Below are 20,859 nucleotides of genomic sequence, written 5' to 3' on the forward strand. Positions count from 1 at the left end.
GGGTGATATTACTGTCAGCCCTGAATACCGTATAAATATTATAGTTTCACAAATGCTTTTTTTGTATGCCTTCCTGGGCCTACCAGGGTTCACGTGCCTATACCTTACCCTGTTAAAATAACTATTTAACTTGAAACCTGTGTCTTTGAAATCTTTTGAAGATGATTTATTGTTTTTTAAGTCTGTCGTTTTAGACAGATCGTCTTTTTCGACGGTCGTTCCTGATCGAGAGTACGCTGTACCATTTGGCTGCCGCTTCTCGCCAGTGTGTGTGAGTGAACTGAGTGTTGAATGGAATGACGTTCAGAGCAGTGTTGATTGTAAAGCGTCCTTGAGTGTCTAGAAAGGCGCTTTATAAGTGTAAGAATGTATAAATGAAGTGCACATTGGGCTGCGGAGCAGTGGAACTGTGTTCTGTGGTGTGATGGTGGTCCATCCAACTCCTTTGGAATGAATTGGAGAATTTACAGCATTTTTTGCTGACTCGATTTTGGATTACATATACTTTCTTTCCCTTTGAAAACTAATCTTAGGCTTGAAATGAGTTTCAAATACGGTTTTTTGTTTAGAATCATTTATGACCATTGTGTTTCAATTACTACTGTTGATATCATACTGAAGAATCATGGAAATATCACTATAAAACTACATTTCAATATTAACCACATAAATATAGTGGCCTAAATGGACGGAAAGCAGTGAACACACACAACCCAATAAATAAAGTAAAAAAAAAAAATTCACAGCTTAAATCCCCTTGAGGAAGGCGCCTAACCCCCAAGTGCTCCCCAGGTGCGGAAGTGGCTGCCCGCAGCTCCGGGTGTAGGTGTGTGTGTGTTTTCACTGTGTTCGTTGTGTTGTATTGTTGTATACTGATGATTACAAACCCATTTCATGTTTTTTATATATATAAAAAGTAACAAAAGGGCAGTTTGAAGCAGAAAACACATACCTTTAGCAACTTACTGAACATGGTATATCCATACGCTTCTGCTGCACTAGTCACATTTAGCTGAAATACATAGAAATACCCATAAATGCAGGTTTATAGTTCACGTATTTCACTATGTAAATTTGCATTTAAATTCCGATCAGTGGGACTTACGTTGGGTTGAACACATCCCTCATCCTTCAGCTCATAAGGTTTAAGGATTCTGTCTATGAAATAAATGATCCCATTAAAACACGTGTGTTCACGGATGACTTTTATTTTGTTGTTGATGTAAACAACACCCTGGGAAACACAGACAGATTGAAAGATATCAGTAAACGACTTTTTCAGCTGTTTCTGTGAAGATTTAATGAGGAATTGAGCAAAGGAAAATAATCAGCTCTAAAGAACTTAGTCTAAATGTATAGAAGTTATTCATTTCAATATGAGATGGTGTAATACATAAGTGTAGTGGAGATGAACAGATGATTAATTTTAATAAAAGATATTATACTGTTTGGGGACTTAATATGCCAAAGTTATTATGCTGAAAGACCTCTCTTAGCTCAGAGACATCCCCAAGCCACACCAAGCCATGATTGGAATCTGAGGTAAGATTTTCAGCAAGAACTGGCCCCAAATTGGTGCCTGAAGGTCTGTGTCAGAGTCATAAAACTGACACTAAAGACCCTTTTAAGGACAGTTTATGACACAAGGTCTTGGAGGGTCATGCAACTCTTCTCAAATGTAGAGAGACACACACTCAACCTTGATTAAAATGGTCTTCTCACACATTTTGAAAGATTGTTAAACAAAATAATCACACATTCCTTAATTCCTTGTTTTACCTATGGCCACAACTGTTTGAAATTAATTCCATTTGGACAATCAAAATGGGTGGGATTAATTTACATATGTGTAAATTCATTTTTTTATTTGAACTTATGTAGAACCAAGGTAGTCACATACTCTGTGTGTTATTTGGTTAAGAATTATGTAAAATGTTGTCTGAATGATATTACTTTGTGTTAACATCTAATCCTTTATAGTGCAAAAGTATGATTCAAAATCTTGGGATGGTCATTCAACAGGAATCAAGTCATAAATTTTATGTGATGTCACTACCAAGGTACAGGAAACAGCCAATCAGGGCAAGAGAGTCTCCAATCCTCAGTCTCTGAGGACCAATCAGGTATTCAAGGCGGGTTTTCTAAACTCTGGTTAAAAATCCAGTGATGCCAAATGATGCTCTCTTCTGCCCCTTTCTCTCACCTCTTTTCACACCCCTTTGCTTCACAATTTTTCTCTTTTTAAGCCTTTTGCAAGGCTAAAGAGAGAAATGACTCTGGTTTTGAAATGACTCTCCAGCTCTGCAGGTGTCAGCCATGTCTTGGGCCCCTCAAGCTTAGCTTGTCTATTTTAATTTTATCTCTAATAGAAAGCTATAGTTTAAGAAAAGCTATAGTTTAACTCCAGCAAAACTCAACGCCACCCAGAGCACAAAAGGGACCTCAGACCTCTGACCCTCAAAGTGATGACAAAAGCTTCCGGAACAGCAATGGAGAAAACGGCCACACGCACCCTCAGAATGACCTTCTGAGAAAAAGGCCCAGGAAAGACCTGCATGGACGTGTCTCTCACAAGGCGGCAGATCAGCAATGATGGAGAATCCCCATAGAGAACTTCAGAACGCCACCAGCTCCGACGGAGGGGTCGCCGTGTTCCTAGCCAAGCGGTAGAGAAGGAACGCCAGCGTCTGCAGTGCTCCAGGAAGCTGCGCCGGAAAGCACAGCGTGTCAGCGACATGCTCCCAGCTATCTCCAGTCCATCTCCAGGGATACATAAGGTCACATGGTTTCCTTTCTTTCATTGCTCAGGAGTGGTGCTGAATGCTTTCTGGGATCAACAATAGCCTTTCTAGAACTTAGGGTAATTATCATAGAGAAGTTCCCCCATATATTAATCTCCCTGTTCCCTCATGTATCACTGTAATCCATTTCATTATATGAATGTATAATCAATATTCATTATTTCATATTACAATTAATAAACCAGTTGTATGATAAAACCAATCCTTGGTTATTTGTGTGTGCACTTTTCTTGTACAAAATGATTCCTTCTAGTTCAGATTCAATTTCGGAGCCAAGAACCTACAGCCTTCATTAATAATGATTAATCCTAGCTAATTCTGCTGTATAATATGTGAAGTCATCTAACGTGATGACCTACTTGTCCAAGCTAAAATTGGACAGGTAAAGACACTACATATTATTTAATGGCTCCCAAGTATGGAGCTTAACACAATAATCAAATAATAATTAATTATCATTGACTCCGCAATGTAGTGTTTATGCCACCGCAATGTGTGCATAACTTCTTCCACTGCATAAGATATAGACTGAATCTAAGATACATACTTTGAACTCATTGCTTTAGTGATGTTACGAAAATAGAAATGTTCAGCCAACAGCATTTTAAACAATTCTACACTGTGGGCTTGTTTTAAATATATAATTTTATTCTAAGTTTATCACCAATCATTAGTCATAACTAATCCCATCATGATAGCTAGCATTCCCCAAGTCACACAGCACCTGCCACCAGCCATGGAACTCAAAGGCAGGCACATACTTCGTCTGAGACATGGAGCCAGCCACTGTGTCTTTTCAAACCGCCATCATTGAAATATCAATGGACAGCGCAACACACTGAAGGAGAACAGCAACTGTCTAGATCTATGTTTGATGGATGGTATTGGAATTATTTTAAAGATCCTTTCCTAATGATTTCCCATATATTTTCCATTCTGGAGGTATTGTTTCTGATGTGACAGCAGTGCTTTTTGTCTTACATCCCGCACGCTAAAGCGCAGCTCATGTCCAGTGGAAGCGATGACACGGTCGACTGACTTGAGCTGAGTTTCAGACAGCTCCTCACATCCGACAATATGGTACCTCAGCAGGTCCTGGCTACAACTTTTATTCCTCCATTCCTCAATCTGCATCAACAGAGAATAAGAAGCCAAGGGTCAGAACGTGTAAAAGACAGTACTGCCTTTCAAACTGTCCTCCATCGTAACCTAACTAAACACGTCTACTCTACAGGTTGTTTTGAAGCATTACTACTTCACTGGCCACTGTGGCACCTCATTTTAATTCCCCTGTGAAGCCAGAAGTCGCAGATCAACATTTAAGGCTTTTGAAGAGAAACAACAATGAGAAATTTACACTGATTCAATCCAAACCACTTTTTTTGTATTATTTTCTATACAGTTTATAATAAAACATTTCCTGATTATTATTGTAAAGTTGTTTACAAGCTGTTTGGTTACTATTTGAAACCTTTAAACCTAAAGAATGTGTCTTATTTTTTTCATACCTTTTATATATAATGTTAAAGAGTACATCTTACCGTGGAGTTTTCAACGTAGTCTGTATGAGGTACAAACACGGTAAAAGGCCCTTTACCGTACAAATCCCTGATCCTCGAAAACTAGAATTAAAAAGTCAGTATGTAAACACAGGAGTCACCCTCTGCAGCTTTTAATCATTTGCTACTCTCCAGACTAAGACTTATCCTTCCCTCTTAAGTCCCCAGTAAATAGAAATCTAATATTGTTTTAGAGCTCACTAACACACATAATTACTGATTTTAAAATATTATACTTTTCGAACTCAATGACAACCTTGTAATTCTTTATTTAACTTATTTTTCTTGGGTGTTTTTATTTTGAAAGTGGGTTATTTTGAATCTAATCTATGAATTCTGAATGACAATCTCTTACCTTTGCACAGTAGTGTGGGGGTCTGTTATATAGTGAATAATGTTGAGTGTACAATAAATGATAAAGCACACTTACAGCAAGATTCCTGCGGAACCAATCAGCCTCTCGCAAATGAAGAAGTTCCTGCCTCAAACAATGAAGTGTTAGTTGAAAGGGGTCAGAACGAGACAAAGGTGTTTACACATACACAGTGCACATTAACAGACAATAGATCATTTTATTAATATATTATAGCAATTGATTCAAAAACACAAAGTAATACTCACTCGGGTCACACTCCCAGTGCACTCCATGCCGTCTCCTTTGTAACCATAGCGACACGAACAGTTCCTCTGTCCTGGTCCATTGTATTGACACATAGCATTGATGTTGCAACCCCCATTGTTCTGCAAAATATTGTAAACCCAGTTCAGCCAAATATGTAAATGGTCTTTAGGACCATCATCTCACCAGCATCTCCAGTTTCATTTGTTTATTCCAGATTATATACGAATATAAGATGAGTATTTCTCAGAGTAATATGCAGACAGAGGATAGTTCTGATTCTAAAACTGATTGGCCAATCACTTTATTACAAAGTTACAGATAGGAAGTTGTCAGTAACCTGAACCTAGAAGTGTACTTATATACATTATGTATACATTAAGTACAGGAATTGTCAAAAAACAATGAATGACAGCAACAATGTTTCCAAAGTTAGAGTGACAAAAAGTGCGGAAACGGGACTCCTAACAACCATGGATGAATTTCTAGAGCAGTCCCCATCGGATAAACAACTCTTTTTTTGTGTTCATCCTTTTGTATTGAGAAGAGAATTCACTGCTATGTGTACGAAAGGAAATGGAGCTGTCAAGAGAAAGGGATACAAACAAAAAGAACCTCAACACATACAAATTGCTTTCGTATTCTTGTTAATTGAATCAGACACTTATAGAATTATTTTCCCACAAAAAAAAATCAAATCAATATTTTTTTCTGATTGACATATTTTGTGAAAAGCTTGTTTCCATTGGTGTGTCTTACCTTAAGGCATGGGTTTATTGGAGAACACACGGGCCCTTGTGCAGCAAAGCCAGGTTTACAAACACACGCAGCCTGTAATATAAAGGTTCACATAAACTGTCCAATTTGATGTCAGCAACCAATGACATGCCGATCAATACTTTGTATTATTTACCAAGTTTGGCCCAGTTCTGACACAGTCTGAATTTTCAGAGCATCCTCCATTGTTCTCTAGGCAGGGGTTCAGTTCTGTTTAGGGACAGAAAACAGCAGCATAATCATAGTTCTTTTACTGATTTGTGTTTAATTGGTTTCAAATGAATTGGACCTAACATGGAGCCCTGGAGTACTTCTTCAATACAAAAGTCTGTACAGCAGTTTGCAAATGTCTTGAATAGCCACAGAACATTGTATTTATTGTCTTTTGCATCTAGCCTGATTTTATTTAGCACTGTGTCACATCTCTTTATATCTTTTTGTGAGAAGTAATAACAATAAAATTAACTCAGACTTTTCTGTTGCTTATTTTTCCACCATGTTCTTCACAGTTTAGCACCAGCCTCCTCCAAGAAGTTCTGTGACATTTTTCGAACTGCTGCTGACATAAAATCCTTGGAGCTCAACACACTTGGAGGAGAATACATACAGTAATTACTAAGGGACTAAGGGACACCTGTATTATGAGGGGAAGGAGGGACATCCTACCCACACAGGGAGAGAGAGAAAGAGAGAGAGAGAGAGAGAACAATTATGATCTATTTGATTCTTGGTTACAGATGGCTGTGGCATCCCCAGAAACAATTAAACACAGAGTAGATTGTGATAAATGAGGATGATTTTCCAGCCTTTTTCACTGTCTTTTTTTGACCCTTACCAGCACACACAAGCCCATCTCCTGTGTAGTTGTCTTTACAGGTGCAGCTCCTTTCTCCGGGTGAGGTTTTCAAGCAGGTGGCATGTTCAGAGCAGCCACCGTTATTACTGCCACACAGGTCCACCTCTGAGAAAGACATTTCCAAAAAGCATTATGAAACAGAAAGCAGGCAGTATATACCCCCTGTGTGTGTTTGTGACCAAAAGCATCCAGTAAATATTCAGATATTGAAAAAGGACCTTTGCAGTCGGTTCCGTTTCCTTGGAAACCAGCCACACACACACACTCGGGCTTTCCTCCGGAACCTCCTGAGACACAGCTGAAAGAAAACAATCACACTTATAAAACCCAGGGACTTTCATTACTGCCAAAAATATGTGGACACCAGATTCATCTTTGCTTTGCCTTCACAGCACTTTTACTGTTCTTTGCACATCGCTTCGAGAATGTCGTTGAATTTCATAAGATAAACATTAGTGAGGTTAGTTACTACTATGTGATGATTTGTTCTGGATCCAGGGGTTTGATAAAGTAGTTATGCATCACTCTAGAAATATCTACAAACATCTGGGTGTACAGCATACATTATAAATCTTACTTGGCATCTTCGTCACAGATGCCTCCGCATTCATCATTAACAATGGCTGAAATATAAAAAAAAAACAATGCATTTTAAATGAATGTTGTTATTTAATTTGAGGACTGTTTTTAAAAATGTATGAAATGTTGTGGTTTATGTTTAATTATTATGTTTATTTATTATGAGAATATGCAGCACTTACCCACAGAACAGTTCACTCCTTTCCAGCCTTTGTAGCACACACACTGCCCATTACCGTCCATGCCATCCAGACATTTCCCGTGTTCACATTTACATTCTGTAAAAAAAACACAAAAAAGAAACTGCTTTTATTTTCTTGCAGCGGAAGTAACACTTCTATTCATTCACTTGTCACAGTGTGTCCAGAGCCTACCAGGAAATATTGGGTTCAAGGCAAGGAACACACCTTGGACGAGGCTGCAGTTCATCACAGGGCATCATACACTTACCCAGTTACTCACACACACACATACATCTGAAGGCACTTTGCACAGACAATCCACTTATTAACGTGTTTTTTGACTGTGTGCGGTAACTGGGGCAACCGAAGGAAACCCAGGCAGACACAGGGAAAAGAGACTACGCTCCTCCCAGGACCTTGGAGATGTGTGGCAGCGAAACTACCTTCAGTGCCACCCTTTCTATGTCTTTAACACTTAAAATGTAAGATTTAAAATCTCATTGTAGACACTTCTGTGCCCTTGCTGTAAGAGATGAGAAGTCAATAATAAAACAATGTGACAGTGAGGCTTCATTCCTGGCAGGAGTATTGCTTTAATTGTGTATTTGTATGACCCTGTAGCTTTGAATAAATAAATGAAGCAAAGTGTGCATTATCTTACATTTTTGACCAAGCCTACAGAGTAGAACTGAATATGACTGTAAGGGGCCACCCTCGCCGTGAGCCTCCCACCAACAGGGGGCGACCACATCTCAGGAACCGTGTTAATCGGCCCGACTGACAACAGCTGGGGCTTACCCTTTATTTCAGTGCAGAGTCTTGAGTTGGTAAAAGCCAGACTTTGCCGGTAATTTGGTTTTTCTCTCCAAAAGGAGTCTTTTGATCTTCTTTTGTATTTTCAACCCTTGGAGTTAATTCTACTCACAAGCCCTTTTCTTTCTATCATCCAGGAGTCTGGAGAGCATTTTCCTGTTGGGACTCTTTGTCTCGCTGATTTGCTTTCTCCTGTACTTTTTTTTGTAAATCTATTTTTCTCTCTTCTCTCCTTTTCTTTTACATCTGGTATCCTCCTCTTTTGGTTCCCTGGTAGTCACAAGCCCCAATACTAATTTAAGTTATTCTATTTGCTTTTGGGTTCTTCACAATCAGCACAACTATCTGTATCTGGATAGCTGTCCCATTACAATGACCAATTAACTGTTTATCTGAAAGTAAATAAATGTAAATACCAAATGGTGTGTAAAGAAAATGAGTTACTTGATTTGCACTCCTTGCCGTATCGTCCCGCTTCACACACTTCACACGCTGTGCCATGAAAGCCTTCGTTACAGAGACACTCCCCACTGCCAGAAAGGCCGTCCAGGCACTTTCCATTGTTAGAGCACCAGTTATCAATTGTCCCAGGACATTTAAAGCAGTCATGGCCAAAATAACCTGGGCAGCAGGAATGGTCCTAACAGAGATAGAAGAGTCAGTGACCAGAGGTTAACGGCAAGGTAATGCCACATTATTCACTGTTAGACATGAGTTAGTCAGTGACTATTTTACCGGTGTAGTCCTCAGACAGTCCAACATACAACCTGCCACACTCTTTCTCTTCTTTCCAACTCGTACTCGGTATTTACAATTGGATTTCATATTCGTGGGAAATTTATCCTTCATCTGAAACAACGTTAAGGAAAAGTTAGAAATCATAAAGTAGAGAGAGTACTGTCCAAAAGCCAGAGATGCTGTCTTTTGTTGTTCATTTGTTAGATTTAGAAATGTAACAGGAAACCGACATTCAACAGAAATGAACACAAAAGCTTCCAACACTAAAACTGATCACGCCAAACACACCTTAGATATTCCTGAGGAGAAAGAATGAAAAGTCTAAGGATATGCGTGAAAAATAAATCATTAAAGTTGCAGGACAATGAGGAATCTGATCAATCATGCAGGAATAAGTAGAGCACCAATTATGTCCTTTTTATGAATAGATGTGGAGTTGTCAAGGAGCCCTTACTGAGAAAAGGATATAGAAACAAAAGAAGAAAAATATCTGCACTCAAACATTTAAATGTCTGAGATGTGGTGTTAAGTTCGTGATCTGAGAAATGTATAACTGAAAATGCAACCAACTTCTTGGACAAAACTTCACAGTTTGGAAAGCAAAATTAGCAAAAATGCAAGCAGCTCTCCTGAAAAGATTAGTAGCCGTGTAGACACCGAACACTGAAGAGTAAAAATATATTTAATCAATGAGGCTGCTTTTTTCGTGAAATAAGCTTCATACTGTTTTATGTGCTGAAATAACGAAAATAAAAGAAATGAAAGTGTAGTCTCTGACTTCTGCTCAGTAGATAGACTAAGTGAATCCACAGGGGTGAGGTGTGTGAGGCTGGGGTGTTCAGTTTCTCTCCACTGGGACACTAGTTTTTTTTTTTTCTTGTCTGTTTTAAACTACCAGTTTCCAGTCGAGAAGCTGTTGATAATGAGCTGGTGAATCAGGTGTGTTAGAGCAGAGAAATTACCCAGGTCTCCCTGGACATGCACAGAAAATAAAACTCATATAATCATCAGCAGGGGGATTTTACCGGTTTGGCGTTGTAGGTGCACTTGGGAGCAGAATCGCAAGGACCACACCTTCCCTGTCAATATCAAACAAGATCAACACTTTATTATTTTTATTATTTTATCATGTTAAATACTTAGCAAAAAACAAAGAATATAAATGGACTCTAAAATATGTTTTCCTGTTAAAAAAAATTTTTTTTGTTACCCACAAATCCAATCAATAAGTTCCTTGTACATTTTCTCCACTGAAGCTGTGTCTTCCTAGGTTTATTGTTTGTTTGAGTGATTGGTTGGTTCTTTGTTTGTTTTGATGCTAATATAATAACTAGCCCTTCAATTAAACTTAACCTAACTATTCATTCATTATCTATAACTCTTATCCAGTTCAGGGTCGCAGTGGGTCCAGAGACTACCTGGAATCATTGGGCGCAAGACAGGAACACACCCTGGAGGGGGTGCTAGTCCTTCAGAGTAATACTCTCACCTCTCACACACACACTCACACCTACGGACACTTTTGAGTGGTCAATTCACCTACCAACATGTATTTTGGGCCATGGGAAGAAACCGGAGCACCTGGAGGAAACCCACGCAGACACAGAGAACAAACCACACTCCTCACAGACAGTCACCCGGAGGAAACCCATGCAGACACAGGGAGAACACACCACACTCCTCACAGACAGTCACCCGGAGGAAACCCACGCAGACACAGAGAGAACACACCACACTCCTCACAGACAGTCACCCGGAGGAAACCCACGCAGACGCAGAAAGAACACTCCTCACAGACAGTCTGCTAGGTCTCAAGCCTGCCTCCCTAAGCTTTATGCATCTTTAAAGATATTTTACCACTGAGAATCCCTTTATTTAACTGTCTGCCTGATACTCTCCCAAAAATGAGCAGAGTGAGACTCACAAAGACTTTAAGGATCACGTCTTTGCTGCAGTGGTTTTTGTGGATGGACAAAACATGGGGGACTCTGATGATGATGCCATGCCTTATCTCTGTGAAGTTTTGGTCCAAGGGCACATCATTAACCAGAGTCTAGGAAAAGAAAAGATTTTTCTTAAACTTCATTTCACAGATGAATATAGATTATGCTACTTTATAGAATATATATATATATATATATATATATATATATATATATATATATATATATATATATATATATATATATATAATAAACAATCATTAATCACTCAGTGTCATGCACATTTATGTAAAACCCAATAACATGATATTGACAAAAAGACAGGTGTATATAACTATATCGTACATATTAAAGAAGAACGTCAGAACATACCTCATTTTTATTGTTTAAATGGATCATGATTTGAAAGGCGCTCCCGAGCAGGGTGCTTTTCAGCGTCCCGTCACTTAAATGCTCAGGAAAAAGCTGTTCCTTTGGAATCACATGATACTTCACAACATCTTCCTCCTGTTACAACAGAGACACATCAACTTTAAAACACCACTCAAGAGAAATGGCCAGAGAAGTTCAGTTCAAATGAACTGGGTCTTACCAGTTGTGTTAAATTTGATTTGTCAAGATACTCCTGAACCGCTTTGTTTTCTGGAATGAAGATGGTGAATTCCCTCGATGGGATGTTTTTGGTCAAATTACACCGCTAGGGAACAAAGAAAACCCTGTATTTTGATAGAACAGAAGATGTTCAAACATAGATTCCCTGTTCTAGCTTGTAACCTGGATGTTTTAAACATAGTTGCACCTCTGTAGGGGACCTACTCCAGGGATCTCAAACATCTTTCAGGGATGACAAACCTATCTGATTCATCATCTCGTATAACTTGTCCTTTATATTATCTTGTTTGCCATATTTTTAGCACCTAACGCACACAAGCATTTAGAATGCTACAGTACATAGTTCAGAAGGAGAGCAATATGTTGTATGTCACTGTGTAGAGAAACTTCATCCAACACATGAAGCGAACTCAGTCAGGAGCAGTGTCCGAGAACAAGTTGTGTATAAGGTGTTGTGCAGATTTACCAGTGCTGCTTCCCTAAAGAGGCTGAAAGACGGGGTTTTATTCAGGACCTCCATCAGCTCGGGGGGAGGCGGGGGGAAGTCTGAAACAGGAGGCTTCAGAACCTGACACAAAGTGAATTACTAGTTCAGTACATATATTTCTTCAGGAACTCACCTTATACTCTTTTCTAAAACGCATCTGTGTTACTCTAAACAGTGGGGTGGTGAGGATAGAAAAAAATCTGGTTTATTTGTGTGTATTTTGAAGGCACATCAGCTGCAATTTTCCTTCTAAGAGTTAGAGAGGAAAATGACAGGCATGACTGTATTTGCCCATAACTTCCCAATATATCAGAAGAACAATGCGTGATATGGGAGTTTTACACACCTAACAGATCTAAGGGGACATTATAAATAATCACCGTGTTGATGACGTGAATGTAGCCATTGATTGCTTTGAGATCTGAAACCAGAACGGCAGCACCTCCCATCCTCAGCCCCTGAAACGACACAGCACTGACTCGTAAACGCAACAGTGATGGAGAAATATGTCAATCTTCAAGCAACCTATCAGCTCAGCTCATTAATATTAGGAGAGGTACCCCATCGACAGTGGTGATCTGCCACTTTGTCTTCATCTTAGTTGGCACCTGTTTGTTCACTTGCTTCATCAAGTCATTATAGGAATAAACACCGTCCAGGAAGTGAGCTCTGGGACAAATATAGAACAAAGTGAGTGGACAAGTGCAAGTACAGATAGAGGTGTTGGACAATGAAAGTGAAACACCTGTCATTGTAGTGTGGGAGGTTTCATGGCTAAATTGGAGCAGCCTGGTGGACAATCTTCATTAACTTCACATTGCACCAGTAAGACCATGTGCATCCAATGGTTCAAACATTGTGTCCTGAAGGTGGTGCCGTGTATCAGGACGACAATGCACCAATACACACAGCAAGACTGGTTTGATGAAAATGAAAGTGAAGTTGAACATCTCCCATGGCCTGCACAGTCACCAGATCTAAATATTATTGAGACACTTTGGGGTGTTTTGGAGGAGCGAGTCAGGAAATGTTTTCCTCCACCAGCATCACGTAGAGACCTGGCCACTATCCTGCAAGAAGAATGGCTTCAAATCCCTCTGACCACTGTGCAGGACTTGTGTATGTCATTCCCAAGACGAATTGATGCTGTATCGGCCGCAAAAGGAGGCCCTACACCGTACTAATAAATTATTGTGGTCTAAAACCAGGTGTTTCACTTTCATTGTCCAACCCCTGTAAATGTGTACATTCCTGAGAGTTTTCAGATCATGCTTTTGCTTCTGAAAATTTGCGACTAAAGGCATCTACTTTTAACTTAGTTAAAGGGACCTGTACAGAGCAGGTGTAATTTGGGTGGCGGTTCACTCTCAGCAGCAGTGACACTGACATTGCCGTTGTGTGTTAGTGTGAGTTGCTGGAATCTCACACACCACAGCGTCACTGCTGGACTGAGAACCAAAAACATCCAGCCAACTTCATCCTGTGTTCAACCTCGTCCACTGATGGAGGGATAGAAGATCACTAAACTGTAGCCAGATGAGCTACTGTCTCTGACTTTACATCTACGAGGTGGACCAACAATGTGGGTGTGTCTAACAGCGTGGACAGTGAGCACCATGTTCTGGAAGTTACTCTATGTTTTAGACATTTTTGTACTTTGTAAGAAGCTAGGTTTAAATGGCAGCACATGTTGGTTATCATGCTAATTTCTACTCATTTCACATTGGTCACTGGTTCAGAACTTACTGGAGGAGGTGAGGAAGGCGGTAATAATCAAGCCAAAATGCTTTCTCTGATTCGGTTAGGTTTTTAAAGGCATCTTTTGAGGGAACCAGTGCTGTCACATTGCTGTCGCCACTGATCACATGGTATCTCTGCAGAATAAAATATACAACAAGGTGCACATACCTTATTTACCTCACAACATAGTAACGTTAGCTTTATTAAAAAGTCAGAATAGAATTTGTCCATACCTGTAGATAAAGGTTAAAACTGGAGAAATCTGAGTTTGCATCTAACTCCTGTAAGAAATAATATTGGCACTGTTAATGAATTTTTACTCCTCTACGATATTAATCTTATTTTTAATTCATGTTTAATATTTGTTTGCACAATATTGGCTAGAAAAAAAAAACTAACAATCTACCAACCAAACATGGAAAAATACAAATGGAAAAAAAAGAGATGAAGTTGTCTACAATGAAAGATTTGTCTTTACTCTGCAAGATTAAAGAGATTGGTTGTCCTTTATTGTGCCTCATTCAGAATGAAGTCCATGCAGAAACACTACTTATAACTTCAGTGTGAAAGGGCAGAGCCAGAAGGAAACTTACCACGAGGATGTTGCCGTAGCATGTGAGGCCGTCTCCTTCATAATCTTCAGGACAAATACAGCTGTGCGTCTTGTTATCTTTAAATGAACATGCTGCCTGTAGAAACAAACACGTAACAGTGTTATTACTGTAACCAGTTAAAGTACGGGCTTTACCTGGTGGTTAGGAGTCATTTTTCCTTTTATCCGTTGCTTGTTTTTTTTTTTTATTTATTTTTTTATTCCAGTTTTTGTAACTTTCGAATTTTCACTTATTGTACTTCAAACTTTAATTGATAATTACATATCATATGTTCATACATACATCTACCTTAACATGCAATGAACTGACATGTTCAATTCATTCATTAATTCATTATCTGTAACCCTTATCCAATTCAGGGTCGCGGTAGGTCCAGAGCCAATCTGGAATCATGGGGCGCAAGGCGGGAATACACACTGGAGGGGGCTCCAGTCCTTCACAGGGCAACACACACACACCTACGGACACTTCTGAGTCGTCAATCCACCTACCAATGTGTGTTTTTGGACTGTGGGAGGAAACCGGAGCACCCGGAGGAAACCCACGCAGACACAGGGAGAACACACCACACTCCTCACAGACAGTCACCCGGAGGAAACCCACGCAGACACAGGGAGAACACACCACACTCCTCACAGACAGTCACCCGGAGGAAACCCACGCAGACACAGGGAAAACACACCACACTCCTCACAGACAGTCACCTGGAGCGGGAATCGAACCCACAATCTCCAGGTCCCTGGAGCTGTGTGACTGCGACACTAACCTGCTGCACCACCGTGCCGCCCTAAATTATATAAATTATATCAATAATCTTTTTTCTTACTGGAATTCTGTGAAGCTGCTTTGTGACAACATCAGTTGTGAAAAGCGCTATATAAATAAATTTGATTTGATTTGATTTGATTTGATTTTTTTTTGTTTTTTTGTTTTTTTCCAATATTTAATAGTGTTCTCAGTTTTGAAACAATCTTTACTGGCTAGTGTCTTTAACCCTTTAGATGCATTGTTCATGGTATTATTCTAGTTATGTATTAATATAATTCTGCCTTGATTTTAGTCATTTATAACCATTTTTGGAAAAAGTCAGAATCTGAAGAAAGATAAAAATGCTGTTGGCTTTTTTCACAATGAAGGAGTTTAATCTGAAAATATGACTCTAAACTAAACCCAGTGTTCCTGCTGGCAGTGATTTGATCAACTGGATTGATTTGGGAATAAAACTGACACCGTAGCACTTTGTTTTGTTATCCACAGTGTTCCCACAGCATTAGACTGTATTCAATCCTCCAGAAAAGATTCTGAGCCTGATCTGAAGAGAACATTTACCTGCTCTAAACTTCATAATTATTTTGCTGTTGTTTTGTTTGTTTTGCTAATTCTTTGGTTAATTTATCCTTGAAAAACATTTTCTATCTGGTAGCTGTAGGTTTGATTCACTGCATAGTCTTATATTTTGTACATTTGGTGGACAACATTATTTTCAATATTATATTAAAGTCAAATAATTTGAACATAGGCACAGTGGTGCAGCAGGTAGGTGTCACAGTCACACAGCTCCAGGGACTTGGAGGTTGTGGGTTCGATTCCCGCTCCGGGTGACTGTCTGTGAGGAGTGTGGTGTTTTCTCCCTGTGTCTGCGTGGGTTTCCTCCGGGTGCTTCGGTTTCCTCCCACAGTCCAAAAACACACGTTGGTAGGTGGATTGGTGACTCAAAAAGTGTCCGTAGGTGTGAGTGTGTTAGTGAATGTGTGTGTGTGTGTGTGTGTGTGTCACCCTGTGAAGGACTGGTGCCCCTTTCAGGGTGTATTCCCACCTTGTGCCCAGTGATTCCAGGTAGGCTCTGGACCCAACGCGACCCTGGATAAGGATAAGGGTTACAGACAATGAATGATATAATTTACTTCAAGATATTACCTAATGTCAGCAATTATTTTGTGACATATTTTTAGGAATGATCCCAGATTTCCCTCATTAATGTGAACTTTAATATTTACAAACCAGCGCATGGCACCCTCCGTTGTCTGTGAGGCAAGGGTTAACAATCTCACAGATGATGCCATCTCCCATATAACCCTTCTTACAGGAGCATTCATTCTAGAACAGCAACAAGAAGAAAGAGCAGAGCAAAACATCAAAATTACAATGAAATGTAATGAAATCACGACATAAGAAATGCATTTAAAATGTCATACATCACCAGGCATTTCATTATAAATAAAGGGAATTAATCAGCAGTTCATTCCTCTATGCTGCTCTACTCAGACTCTACTCTTCGGGAAAAGCTTTATACGAGACACAGAAACATTGTTGTGAAGATCTGATGACATTAGTGAAGAAAGACACTAGTCCAGAACTCATCGTCCAGCATCAGTACCTGACCTCACTAATGGACTTTCAATACCAACAAATCCTCACAGCCTCTACCCTTTGGAGGCTAAACACTAGATATTGGAACATTGCTGTGAGGATTTGAAGACATTCAGCCATTAGTGAGGTCAGGTACTGGTGCTGCAGGGTGAGTTCTGGATCTCCATTTTAAATGCTGCGTGGTCCAGGGCAAGATAAATTTTAGCGTAACCTCCTCCAAAAGTGTAACTCTAGATCCACAGACTCTCTAACACTGCTGTCCTTATATATATTTGCATATGGCCTTGGTTCTGAAGGTCAGAGAAGGGAAGGTTTTGCTCATTACCTGCCCTGGCTCGGTTGGTGTACAGTCGGCATGTTCATGGCATCCGCCTCGACTCTCGAGTACGCAGTTATTAATCTCCACACACAACACGCCATCCCCTGTCCAGCCCTCGTTACACACACATGACACATTCCCAGGGCCGGCATACACACACTGGGCCTGTGTGTACACACATACACACACAAAATGCTGACCAGGGTAGGAATCCACAGACAGATTTCAGCACTGTTGAATCCATCAAAACCCTCTGGATCTCACTGAACTGTGATGACTTTAATAACAGCAGGAGATCACAGCAGAACAATTAAAGAGGCAGAGAGAAATGAAAGAGAAGATCAGAAGGATGATTCAGTCTCACGTTTAAGTCACATCCTCCTCTGTCTGGTTTCAGGCAGAGATTTGCTTCAGTGCAGAGATACCCATCACCTTCATATCCAGGATTACACACACACCTGAAACACACCAACGGCGATAAATATAACCTGCCACTGTGGACTATTCATATTGATATGTTGCAGTTTGTGCTGAACGTGTCTTTAAGCTACTACACCCATCTCACAAAGTGCCCCCCAACCTGAAAGGGTCAAAAACACACTATTTGATGCCGTGACAAGTCTCTGCTTTTCTGCTTTCAGTCTGAGAAAACATAACCCGCATTATTTCCACAAACATCTCAAATCTAATCAGCCTATGTGCAGAAATCAATGCTAATAAAGCTTTTATACCTAAACATTAGTACAACAGGTGTTACTGCCCCATAACCACTTGTATGGAAAGAATCAATTCCATACTGAGTTCTCAGAGACTTTACAAACACAATAAACCTAATTAGACATTTGGCCTGTGGTGTGTTCCTGACATCTGTGTGTGACACTGTGAAACCGCTGTGAAAATATGCGTAAAAGCCGTGGAACTGACATGTTTTGCCCATCGGTGCTGGAGCAGTAGGCGTGGATATGGCAGTTCATTGAAGCTCCGTCCGAGTCACAGGGCGTGACTTTCTGATTGCAGAGCTCTCCATAGAACCCCGACACACACGAATCCCTCCGGCAGATCCCCGAGCTCCCAGGTCTGTTATCACACACTCCATGGACACAACGGCAATCTGCTCCCAACAAAAAAACACAAAACAAATCACCACTAGCTTTAAAACCCTGTTTTCAAAAGGGAGAGTTCTGGTTCTGTTGGATCTATGGCCTTGTTCAGACCACCACAGCTCAAATCTGAGCAGGACAGATGTTCTTCCAATCCAAACCTGATCTGAATATGCAAATCAGTTGCAGCAGTCAAAGCACGTGAATATCAGATTTGTTATATATGACTCTCACCTTCGTCACAGTTCTCTCCGTGTTTTCTCGGGTCTGAACATATGTGGCACCCGATGCCTTTAAAGCCTGGATTACATTTACATGTTCCATCTCCGTGAATGCCATCTGAACACTGCCAATAAAAATAAGATGTGAAGTTTATTCCTTAATTCTTCAAAGCTTATGCTTTTTTTAAACATCGGGTGGCATTTTTACTCACAGTGCCTTTATCGTAGCAGGGGTGTTGGAAACCTCCAATACAGGGTTTACAGTCTGGCCCGTAAAAACCTGAACAGCACTCCGACCTCTGCATGAAAATCATCCTAAAATAACTCACAGTAATTTTATATGAATGGCACTACATGTCCATAAGCCTGTATTATTCATTTATTTGTGCCCAGTGAGGGGTCTGCATCAGCCGAGGGGTGTGCACACTCTATGTAACATGGGTTTGGCAACAGTTTGAATTGCAGTGGTGGAATTATTTAACAAAGGATTCAATCAACTGCTGTAAAAGCTATATCTGTGTAGAAGGGCGCAGTTGTGAAAAATGGTTGAATGTTACTAAGACAATACATGACATTACAGAAAATACCATTAGACTTTTCCTACCACTCGTGTAATGTTGCAGTATTTGGCGCATCCTGCAGCTGGAAGGTACTCACTCTCGTATAACACATCAGGGGCATCGCAGTCTTTATTAAGATTAGGCTATAACAACAGAAAAGACTTCAACTCTTTCAAATAGAGAGCATTCATTCATTTCATTCGTTTAATTTATGAAATATTTAGGTTATTTTAAGACATTAACCCAAAACAATCAAAATGACCTGACACTACATTCAGAACGCTTTGTTTGATACATTTATTCAAGCAAAAGAATAAACTTATCTCTTATATTCCATATGAAAATCATATAATGCATAATATATATCATATATAAAACATGCGAGAGAGATGTGTATATTATGGTATACCACTTCTACGCTTCCAGGAGGGCACTGGGTCTTAGAGACGCGGCGACATGGCACACATATATTCTGCAAATAAGGTAAAAACAATACAGTAATGTTCTAATATATTGTCATTGTAAAAAAAACAAAAACTGTATCCCCAAAGAGTAAAAGAAATGTCATTCCTGGAGCATTCTAATGACCCATCACTCGTCAAGATTTCATTCAGTGAGCTGCTGTTTTCAAACAATGTGGAGAATTGAGCACTGAAAAATGTACACAGACATGTCCTCCATACCATGACAATGGAGCTCTCGTTGACATCGCACCGGTGGGGCATGATGGGAAGGATTGAAGGAGGCACAAGGACTCCACTGACCAAGTGAATTATTCCATTGGATGCGACTATATCCTTTGTTTCCAGAAGAATATCTTTTTCACTGAGTAGCACTTGCCCCTGAAGAAAAAAGAAGAGAAAAGTAGCCATGGGTGTTTTTTTTATTAAATCACCAGCACTTGACATGAAGACCCCTGTCCAGCGCACAGTCCAGATTTCCATGATCAAGCTCATCAGCTGATCCTCAGACCCATGGCCGGGAGAGTCTGACCCTGTTCTGAACGAGGTGATTCTTAACACAAACATTGTTTGAGAAAGTAATAGTTTGTGGTTTTTAATGCTTTTATATAAAGAGCAACTCGTATGAGATAAAAGTTTTTACGTACACAAGTTTTTTGTATAATGTAGGGACTACTGAACAATATTCACACACAGACACTGTGTTAAACGGACCGTTCCGCTGGCCCTAATTCAGACTGAAATGAGGACTCTGATAGAGGAGAGTCGGCTCCCTGCGCCAGTCCTTCACAGGGCAACACACACACACACACTCACACCTACGGACACTTTTGAGTCGCCAATCCACCTACCAACGTGTGTTTTTGCACTGTGGGAAGAAACCGGAGCACCCGGAGGAAACCTACGCAGACACAGAGAGAACACACCACACTCCTCACAGACAGTCACCCGGATGAAACCCACGCAGACACAGGGAGAACACACCACACTCCTCACAGACAGTCACCCAGAGGAAACCCACGCAGACACAGGGAGAACACACCACACTCCTCACAGAGAGTCACCCGGAGCAGGAATCGAACCCACAACCTCCAGGTCCCTGGAGCTGTGTGACTGCGACACCTACCTACTGCGCGACCGTGCCGCCCAGGGTGAATGTTTGAATTTTAAATTACATTTATGTGTTATAAAATATGCTTTAAAACGTACATGTACCTCTTAATACGCTTTTTTGTTTATGTTCCTTTAAGAAACACTGAAAATAATCACGTTTACTCACTTTCCCAGTCACTTTAATGGTTATGACCTGACGGGCCATGGTCTGGATTGAGCTCATGCTCGCCAGCTCGTCCGCAGTGACCTGCAAGAAACATAAAACTTTGTTGGGGCTGTGAGGCTTTGCATTGGTCATAGTGGTCTAAGACTCATGTGCAGCTGCTTCAGCGCATCCCACTTCATTTGTATGCATTTCTCAAATGTATATGGAATTTCTATGACCAGTGGGTACC

At 40.2% G+C, this 20,859-nt stretch overlaps 1 protein-coding gene across 1 annotated transcript in view; it reads right to left on the reverse strand.

The window, feature by feature from the left end:
• stab1 (stabilin 1) overlaps nt 1-20,859 on the reverse strand; it is a 49,396-nt gene that overhangs the window by 18,215 nt on the left and 10,322 nt on the right. The window contains exons 17-50 of the mRNA XM_066671339.1: nt 20,631-20,711; nt 19,574-19,732; nt 19,300-19,362; nt 18,935-19,033; nt 18,543-18,629; nt 18,344-18,455; nt 17,934-18,120; nt 17,374-17,467; nt 17,016-17,174; nt 16,322-16,417; nt 14,300-14,395; nt 13,940-13,987; nt 13,713-13,840; nt 12,527-12,635; nt 12,347-12,424; nt 11,946-12,047; nt 11,460-11,564; nt 11,240-11,374; nt 10,849-10,977; nt 9,950-10,003; nt 8,922-9,035; nt 8,631-8,826; nt 7,374-7,469; nt 7,190-7,235; nt 6,831-6,910; nt 6,592-6,717; nt 5,893-5,966; nt 5,739-5,810; nt 4,982-5,101; nt 4,791-4,838; nt 4,343-4,423; nt 3,783-3,929; nt 1,106-1,234; nt 953-1,012 (exon numbers count right to left, since the gene is read on the reverse strand). Of these exons, the coding sequence (XP_066527436.1) occupies nt 953-1,012; nt 1,106-1,234; nt 3,783-3,929; nt 4,343-4,423; nt 4,791-4,838; nt 4,982-5,101; nt 5,739-5,810; nt 5,893-5,966; nt 6,592-6,717; nt 6,831-6,910; nt 7,190-7,235; nt 7,374-7,469; nt 8,631-8,826; nt 8,922-9,035; nt 9,950-10,003; nt 10,849-10,977; nt 11,240-11,374; nt 11,460-11,564; nt 11,946-12,047; nt 12,347-12,424; nt 12,527-12,635; nt 13,713-13,840; nt 13,940-13,987; nt 14,300-14,395; nt 16,322-16,417; nt 17,016-17,174; nt 17,374-17,467; nt 17,934-18,120; nt 18,344-18,455; nt 18,543-18,629; nt 18,935-19,033; nt 19,300-19,362; nt 19,574-19,732; nt 20,631-20,711 (3,510 nt within the window). The remainder of the gene's footprint in view (nt 1-952; nt 1,013-1,105; nt 1,235-3,782; nt 3,930-4,342; nt 4,424-4,790; nt 4,839-4,981; nt 5,102-5,738; nt 5,811-5,892; nt 5,967-6,591; nt 6,718-6,830; nt 6,911-7,189; nt 7,236-7,373; nt 7,470-8,630; nt 8,827-8,921; nt 9,036-9,949; nt 10,004-10,848; nt 10,978-11,239; nt 11,375-11,459; nt 11,565-11,945; nt 12,048-12,346; nt 12,425-12,526; nt 12,636-13,712; nt 13,841-13,939; nt 13,988-14,299; nt 14,396-16,321; nt 16,418-17,015; nt 17,175-17,373; nt 17,468-17,933; nt 18,121-18,343; nt 18,456-18,542; nt 18,630-18,934; nt 19,034-19,299; nt 19,363-19,573; nt 19,733-20,630; nt 20,712-20,859) is intronic.

This window comes from Hoplias malabaricus, chromosome 5 (assembly GCF_029633855.1).
Source record: "Hoplias malabaricus isolate fHopMal1 chromosome 5, fHopMal1.hap1, whole genome shotgun sequence".
Lineage (NCBI taxonomy): Eukaryota > Metazoa > Chordata > Actinopteri > Characiformes > Erythrinidae > Hoplias > Hoplias malabaricus.